The sequence below is a fragment of the Myotis lucifugus genome, unplaced genomic scaffold (assembly GCF_000147115.1).
Source record: "Myotis lucifugus unplaced genomic scaffold, Myoluc2.0 scaffold_28, whole genome shotgun sequence".
Taxonomy (NCBI): Eukaryota; Metazoa; Chordata; class Mammalia; order Chiroptera; family Vespertilionidae; genus Myotis; species Myotis lucifugus.
The window spans coordinates 8,361,446-8,370,617 of record NW_005871076.1 but is presented as its reverse complement, the minus strand read 5'-3'; the positions used below and the strand labels follow the sequence as shown (position 1 = coordinate 8,370,617).

Sequence of the window (9,172 nt, the reverse complement as noted above, 5' to 3'; positions counted from 1 at the left end):
GTTTCTCATTCAACAGCCTAGATTCATGACAGTTCTGGATCCAGGCAGGCCACTGGGCTACAGATATCAGCAAGGCTGCTCAGGACAGAGCCAGTGGATCCCTCTAGGGTCCTAGGGGAGTGGTTTTGGGACCCTTGCCACCAGGGCTGGTGGCCAGGGCATTAAGCCTGGCCTTGGAATGCTGGTAGAAGTTATAGATGCCCATATGGGCTGTTAAATGTCTTTACCCTTGTTCACCCTCAGGTGGTCTTTGTTTAAATTCTTTCCAAATTTCTCACTGAGTTGTTGGATCAGGTCTGCCAGCTCCCCAGTAGCTTGAGATTTCTCCTCAAGAAGCTCATAGCGCAGGCTGGAGATATCTTGCTTGATTTCCTTCAGTTCGCCTGCAAGGACAGGTGAGATTTTGGTGAGTGTGAGCAGGCAGGAGGCGCTCATGCCACATGCATTTGGGCGTTTGTCTTTCCAGCAGAATGCCAGGTTACTGGTCTAGCCCACCAGGGGTGTTGGTGAGGGGACAGGGGCTTCTTTTTGACCTAAGTACTGCCCAGCTGCTACCACTAAAGGACATACCCATTCTATTTGAGACTGCTCTCCTCCCATTCCTGGTTAAGCTCTCTGGTAAGGGTTTGAACTAGATTGGAGGAGTCAAGATCATGGTTGTAAATTGCTAGTGTCTATTTCATATAATGATTGTTAGAATATTGGTCTTAGAGCCAATAAAGGTAGATTTTAAGAGTCTGAGTAACACCCTCATTAACTGGAACCCTTGTTTTCATGATGCACCTGTATTGTTCTGTCATTATTTGCAGAGGGGAGAAACTCCCGAGTGCGAGGGGAGCAACTTAGCTTGGTTAACTGGGCCATAGAACTGGGCAGCCAACACAGGAGCCGGGCCCGCCCCGACCACGTAAGCAGCACTATGTCATGGAAGCCCTGTGACAAGCCTACTGCCCCCTTCTTCCATACAAGGGACCCCCAGGTGAGGACGTCCACTTATTTCCACAGTGAACCACAGGGTTAGAAATCCACGTGGACCTGGGCTGGGAACTGTTTTATTAACCACAGAGCTGAGTTGAATATTTCCTGATATTATAGATACTGAAAGTCACTGCCTGAGGACACATTATTCACATCTGTTTCCTAGGTGTGCCTTACATACATACATTATAGAGGTCCTAAAGGTACACTTCGGTCAGTTTTGACATCCCTCAAAACTCACTGGGAACTTCACTGAACCGTACTTTCTTGGTGTAATTCCAGGGGCATGAAACCTGAGCAGCCCTACCTTCTATGATCAGGTATCTTCTTGTCAGTCACAATTACACATGCTCGAGGCAATTTTATGATTGAGGTAGAAAAGTAGAGGTAGGTAGTAGGGCTGTTGCTCAGTCCCTAGATAGCTTCAGTCCCAGGGTGAAGCAGAGGGTCACTGATATTGACCAGACTCTTCCTGTAGGCCCCTGTGGCTCAAGAGAGGGGTAGACTAGTGCCTTTATTTAAGGAGGAGCTTGTTTCATTGGGTCTGGATGTGTATTTTTAACAAGTGACTCTGAGGTGGGGTTGAGAAACTGGGGTGGTCAGATTCTGAGAGCCTGAAAGTGAGAGAGGATGGAGCCAGCTGGACTGAGACAGTGGCAGAATCAGAAGGAGGTGTGTAGTCTGCTGTAACCTGCATGTGCACCATGGAATGAGGAATTCTGGGCCATCCTGAACTCAATGACCATGAGGCCAACTCAAGGCAGCCACCACTGTGGTAGGCAGAATAATTATTCCACCCCCCAAAGATATCCTGATCCTAATCCCTGGTGTCCCATCTATGAATATGTTATGTGACTTGGCAAAAGGGAACTACAGTTGCAAATAGAATTAAGGTTGCTAATCAGCTGACCTTAAATAAGGAGGTGATTTTGGTTTATCCAATCTAATCACAAGTCTTTAAAAGTGGAAGAGTGGGTCAGAGAGATGTGATGACAGAAGGAGCATGGGAGGTGGCAGCATGAGAAGTGGGGGTGGGGGAGGTGTGTGTCCCACTGCTGGTTCTGAGATGAGTGTCTCCATGCTACAGCCAGACTAGAGGACGGACTCGAGATTAGAGCTAAGGGCTGTTTCAGCGGATAGCCAGCAAGGGACTAGCGGTCTCAGTCCTACACACCTCCTTCTGATTCTGCCACTGCCTCAGGTCCAGCTGGCTCCATCCTGTCTCACTCCCAGGCTCTCAGAATCTGACAACCCCAGTATTTCTCAACCCCACTGTGATTGTAGCTTGGTGAGACCCTGCCCAACTCCTGCCGCCCTGCAGGAAACTGATCCAGTCTCTTACCTTCATTGACTTCATCATTTTCTCTGTCCACCTGGGCCTTCAGGACATATCTTTTTATGAGCCGTTTCATGATTTTCTGAAATGTGAACACAAGGAAGGCATCAGACAAGCTTGGCTAAGCACAGAGGCAGCCTGCACTGTGTATGTACAATTCCCCTGCAGATTTTGGTCAGCTGATGGGAGTCTACCCACACTTGGTGCCCTGCCTCGTGGGGGAACCTGGGCCAGTCCCTCTGTTTAACTCCTCCCCCAAGGATTTAATACCACCTGACCCTGGATGGAAGAACAGGATACTCTCAGTGGCAGGAGGGCGAGCCAAAGAGAGAGAGAGAATCATCTAAGATCCATGGACACTGCTCTAAGGTCCAAGGCCTAACCCATCCCTGCCCTTCTCTGTGACCTCAGCCTGTTATGTCCTCAGCCTGTTATGTCCTCTTCTTGGGGCTTCAGCTCCGAAACATTTTCTTCTAGTTCAACAACTGATGTGATCAGGAGGGAGTACTAAGTCTTAGCAGCCAGCCTGGTGTAGCTGTCTCCCTTTGAGGTGCTGTGTGTGAGTGGAGATGTGCTTAGTACAGAATCAGGACCAGGGTTGGAGGACAAGCCCACCATACATTGGAAAATTCCTACTATAGGCAGAAACAGATATAGCCAGGCTTGGGAAGTTTTGTCAAGAAACCCCACGTGTCTGATCCTGCATCCCTTGTCATGTAGGAGGGGAAGGATTTGGCTTGTAGATTCATTTAATATGCAGACACTGGATTCTTTACGCAAATAAGGCATGAACAAACAGGAGACACCAAGAATAGAGCCAAGTGTAAGAAAAACTAAAGGGGGTGAACTTTGGATTTTGCCAGCTAGTTGTTCCAAGGTTCTTGCAAAATCACAGGATTTAAAAGTATTCTGGTAGCTGAGACTTGAATCTTGCAAGAGATGAGCAGCCAGGCAGAGAGGGAGGGATTCCCTGCTCCTTGGTCATACCTTCCTATGATCTGCTCACCTGCTCACACCTGAGGACTGGGGACAGTAGAGCATTTTCTAGATTGAAGGGACCTGAATTCTGTCCCTCGTTTAGCTGTGGGATGTCAAGCAGGTTACCTTCTCTCTGACTACATGAGCTCAGGAAAAGCTTCTTGTAAGTAAAAGGCATGATGCAAAGAGCTAGAGGATTTAACTCATTATCATCATCAAACAGTGCTTCTCTCAGTGCCTTAATAGTGAAGACCTTGCTGAGAAGATGTCTCCTGGCCCTGTGATTCCAAGACTTAGACTGGACCTGGCAAAAGCTCTCTCTGGTGAGCTCTGTCAGTCCACTTAGACCAGTGCTGTCCCTCCCCAGCCCTTAGCTGGCTGAGGGTCCAGTTGCTCTGTGGTTTGAATTATGATCCAATTTCAGGCTGAATCATTAATTAGCAAGTTCCCTTCCTGCTGTTCTTTCTCAGAGAGGCCTGAGTCTTGTCATGTTAGTAGTTAGTGCCAGACTCCTCATTGATATTCTTCTGGTCATTGAGGCAGGTTACCTAAGTTACAAGAATATATGCCTTTCCATGGGGCTCATTAATGTTCTTTTCACTTTGAATTGAAGAAACAAAACAAAACTTACCAAAAACCAGTCTCTGAGAAAAACACACACACACACAAACAGAACAAACAACCCAGATACCAAGCATCTAAGATCCTTACTGAATAGGAATTCAGAAGTATTCTCCCACAGCAAACTTTCAGGCTAGTACAGCGGTTCTCAACCTGTGGGTCGCGACCCCTTTGGCGGTCGAACGACCCTTTCACAGGGGTCGCCTAAGACCATCCTGCATATCAGATATTTACATGACGATTCATAAGAGTAGCAACATTACAGTTATGAAGTAGCAACGAAAATAATTTTATGGTTGGGTCACAACATGAGGAACTGTATTTAAAGGGCCAGAAGGTTGAGAACCACTGGGCTAATACAACTTAAGAGGGTCTAGTTAGTTGTTGCTTTTCAAGAAAAATAGGAGAATAGTGTGACCATCTGTCAGTTGCTTACAAACTTCATGTCCTGATGGGGACCTAGCTTCCCCTCTGACATGTGCATGTCCGACAACTTGGGATCAGCAGGAGCAAGATGCCAGTCTTGTCCCCAGGAAGCCTGAAATAGTTAGAAAATGCCCCCAAAGCTCTATTAAAATGGATACTACACAGGATCTCTGCTTCCAGAAAAGATGGACATTTAAAGCCCTCCCTCCTTCACTGCATTAAGGAAAGCGTGTTCCTTTATGATTAATTTGCGATATCTCCTTGCTAGCTTCCATAGAGTCCCTTCACTTCAAGGAGATGATAAGCTTTCCCCAGGTTTACATACTTTCATCGTTGGCCACTTGGCCCACCTCTCCCATGCATTTAGCAAGAGCAAGAGAGGAGTCTATTTAGTGACATGATTCAGGCAAAAGAATTAATACTGAGATGGACAATGGGTAAGGATGATTGTGACCTTGAGACCTAAATCCAGGGAAGAAGGCACACAGTTCCTCTTGCCCAGATTCCAAGAGGCTGCTGATGTCTGGATGCTGCTGGTGAAGGGAAAATAGAAAGTCTTTCTGTGGAAGAGACCACTCTCTCTGTGCAGCCAGGGCAGCTAAAGACATAGATGAAGGAGAGAACACATATGCTATGTCGAAGATGGCAAATGAAGTAGAATCCAAAGGGAAGCAAGTATTTTCACCTAGGAAAATAGAATTTGAGGAATTTGGAAGAGAATGGACAGAATGGATCCTAGGACAGTCATGTGTTACCCTGGATTCATCAGACACCAGAATAGAGGAAATCAGCACTGGCAAATTGTCTCTTCTATTTGCTTTGATCGCTACAGAAAAGGCCATATAGAATGTGAAAAGGAGGACTTCCCATTGGATTGGGGGGAAGGTATTGTATCATCAAGGATGGGCTTATTCGAATGATGGACTATGCCTAGATTCTGTGTTTCATTTGGTATATGGCTTGTTGCGATTTCCATGAAGGAAATCTACCTCTCAAAGAGTGCGTATACAGGGTCAGTACACACCCTAAGAAATTGACACACTGGATCTTGGAACAGATCATGGGAGCTTTGATAGAAGGCACACTATCGCCACCTTGTTGATATCATGGTTTTGTTCCATTGTTTAATCTCATATCCATAGAACCCAGGCTGGGGAAAAAAACATTGAAAAAGTGAGGAACCATTTTCGTTAAAAATAACAATTCAGATCCCTGGAAGCCTAAGACAGCAAAGCACAGAGATCCTCTGAAGGAAATGCCTTCCCTGACAATGGAGAGCAAGCCAAGAACAAAGAACTGACAGCTTAAAAGAAATATCTGAGGGCACTAAGATTGAACAGTCAAGCAGATCTATGGAAGAGACACAAGGGAAACAAGCTTCAATGGGTGAACAACGAGCTTTTGTGTTACTGGGAATGTTACAGAATTTCTCAGAACCGAGAACGTGTCAGAGGCTGGCGGCGTTTGTGCTCAGTGAGATGGCAGCTCTGGGTGCAGCCTGGATAGTAAAACAGAGGGAGCAGATTGGGCTTCTCCTGATCTCTGCACATTGGAAGTTGCTTTGGGAAGAAAGCAATGCAGCTGGGAAGCCACCAGTGGGCCCAAGAAAAAAGATGAGCCTTGTAATTCCTTGTCTGAGTCCTTCACTGTGCTTCCCAGTTACTGCTGCTAGCTGGTGAGAGCGGAGTGCCTCCGCTGCTCCTTGCCTTCCCTCAGGCTGCAAAGGCTCAGCTGAATCTCTTCATAGTGACTGTCAAGCACAGGAAGGGCAGGTCCAGAAAGGCTCTAATGCAGCGGTTCTCAGCCTGTGGGTCGCGACCCCTTTGGCGGTCAAAAGACCCTTTCACAGGGGTCGCCTAAGACCATCCTGCATATCAGAAATTTATATTATGATTCATAACAGTAGCAACATTACAGTTATGAAGTAGCAACGAAAATAATTTTATGGTTGGGTCACAACATGAGGAGCTATATTTAAAGGGCCAGAAGGTTGAGAACCACTGCTCTAGTGCAACACTGTGAAGATGAAGGGTGGGCCAGTGCCTGGGCAGCGTGTGTGGTGAAAGACTGTGTCCTTCTGAGTCAGATCTCAGTTCAACCAGCTGTGTGACCTTTACCACTGAGCATCAGTTCTCTCATCTGTAAAATGGGGTTAAAGATACTGCCCCTCTCACAGCAATATGGTGAGATCATACCAGTGCTCTCGTCTAGTCTGCTCCCAGCTGTCCTTTCAAGTCTTCTCAAGGTTTACTCCTGTGTAAGCAGAACTGGTGAGCAGGGCTGAACAAAGGACAAATGTAAGGTGCTCTCTGCTCCTGTTTACTGTCCTCTGACAGCTTTGGTTCAGTTTTCCTTCCTTCTTTTTTTGTGACAACTGGTTGAATAAGTAGCCTCAGGCTTTTCATGGTGGATTCACAGAACACTGGGTGAGCAGCTTTCCAAGGTTATCAGTAGCTTGAAGCTGCAAACTGACCAGTTTCTTTAATCATAGCAGAAAACTCTCCAAGGGATGGGAGGCTGCCAGGCTCACTCAGAGATGATGAAGAACAGAAATGGGATGGCACTGAGATGGCCTTTGAAAAACAGGACATACACCACATAACGAGTCTTCCTCTATCTCAGCAGGAGAGATTTGGCCCTTAACCCCAGAGTTATCTATCTTTTCGATAACACAGATAATCTAAACTTCTCTCTGAGAATCTCCTGTAAAATAACTCAAAGCAGATCAAACTGGGCAGGCCCGATTTTATGTGAGATTAAATATAAGATTTGCCCATTGCCAATTTTTAGCCTGTGTCATCTGATAATACTAGTATTTTGAGGGATGAGTCATTTCTTAGTTGTACTTAAATCCTCTTCACCACACAGCTGACTTCTGAAATATAGATGGAGATTCAATTAAGGATCTGTGTCTGGAAGATGCTACATCTGCAGTTGCTCCCTCTGGGATGGTGGCGCTAGGGACACATCACCTGGGCCCAGAGGAACACTCAGAACAGCTTCAAATTTACATCTGATAAGAAATGATCAGCATGGATCAAACCGCTGATCATAAGGAAGGAAGAGTCAGGAAAAGAATGGCTGCTCTTTTATAATCAATAACCTGTAGTTTCCATTTATCACTGGCTCACGGGCTGATTCAAACTGATACAGAGATTTGACATGAATTTCCAAAAGCAATGTAAGGAAAAGAGATCATCTTCTAATTTTTATAACAGAGTTTGCAGGCTGGGAGTCTAAGGCCAGGCGCTCACTGGAGGCAGTAATAGCCACCTGGTGGCTTAAGACAAATACCTGGGAGTCATGCTGCCTCTCCATACCGCATACCTGTTTGTACGCTTCAGGTCCCATTGGCTCTATATCCAGAATCTCTGCTTCTTTCCATCATCCTACTCATACCCCAATCCAAGCCACCATCCCCTGCACCTGCAGGACTGTCACATTGTCCTCACTGGTCTCCCTGCTTACTCTCTAATCCCCACCAATTTTCTCTCATTATAGCAATTAAGTATACCTCTTAAAGCATAAATAAAATTTTATCTTCTCCCCCAAGTTAAGCTCCCCCAATTGCCTTACTCAGTGGTCATGTAGACCACACCCTAATCTTGGTCTGGCTGCATGCTTTCTCCTCTGACTTTATTCCCTTCCCCTCCCCTCCCCTCTGCTGGCTGGGCTCCAGCTTCTCTGGACCTATCTAGTTTCTCCCCTCCAGCTCTTGCTGATGTTTTTCCTCTGCCTGGAAGGCCCCACATGCTGCCCCCTACTCATTTATGAGGTCTTAGCTAACTGCCCTCTCCTTAAAGGGGCCTCCTCTGATAACCATATCTAAGCAGGGGCTCCCTGTTTTCTCCATCTTTTCATCCTGTTGTTCTCTTCTTGGCACTTTTATCAGTTTGAATGTATGTATCTGTGTGTTTACTTGCTCATTGTCTCCCTTACTGAAGTGCCATTAAGATAGGAATCATATCTTTATCCCTATTAATTAGCACAGTGCCTGGCATACAGGAAGCACCCAGTAAATATTCACTGAATGAAGGAAAGACTGAAGCGGTGTTCTGAGGGGATGACATGGCCATGTGACTGAATCCATGCCTTAATAGAATCCACTTCTGCCCATGCCTGAGTAAAGTGTGGTTACCTGGTATCTGGTGGGTTTGCTGAAAGTGTTATTTGCTGTCAGGTTCTCAGAATTCCTCATGCCAGCCTGGTATCGAGTCTTCTAGAAGAAAAATACATACATAATACATAATTCATACATACCTAGTAGGACTTGAATAACACCCACTTTTGGGGTGGTCCCTAAAAAGAGGTCCCTTGGGAGGTCAATATGCCCAGTGCTGCTTGGCTTCCTTAGAACAGTTTAGTTCTGTAGGATGCCAACAGGTTATGGAATATTGTTTGTCAATTCTGGAAAGCACTGAGTTAAAGTTATATGTATGTCTGTCCTCCAGGACTCCTTAGAGGTTTTAATGTGCGAATATTGAGAAACCCCAGGAGGAGGAGGTAATGGGCAAGGAACCTTTCTTCCCAGAGATCATTCTCCAGTTACATTCCAGGAAGAGCTATTCTACTTCCAAGTCCACTAAGGAGTTCCCCTAAACTGGGGCCTGGGCTTGAGCCCCCAGCAATGCACCTGCCCAAGGAGCTGCAGGGAGCAGGTGGCCCCCGCCACTACTGCTGGTGCTATAGCTTTGCTGATGTGCCCAGAGTTTTGAAAAGTATTGGCCCCTTTTGGTACCTGGCTCTCCTTGTATCAGGGGCCCCATATGAAACACAAACAACTTCCTCCTCCCCCTCCTGCTGCCTTCTTAGCCCCATAAACTCCATGCTACC

General features: G+C 46.3%; 1 protein-coding gene across 1 annotated transcript in view; it reads right to left on the bottom strand.

The window, feature by feature from the left end:
• Positions 1-213: 213 nt before the first annotated feature.
• TRPC7 (transient receptor potential cation channel subfamily C member 7) overlaps positions 214-9,172 on the bottom strand; it is a 259,805-nt gene continuing 250,846 nt past the window's right edge. The window contains 3 exon segments of the mRNA XM_023752170.1: positions 214-383; positions 2,321-2,396; positions 8,478-8,635. Coding sequence (XP_023607938.1) covers positions 214-383; positions 2,321-2,396; positions 8,478-8,635 — 404 coding nt within the window.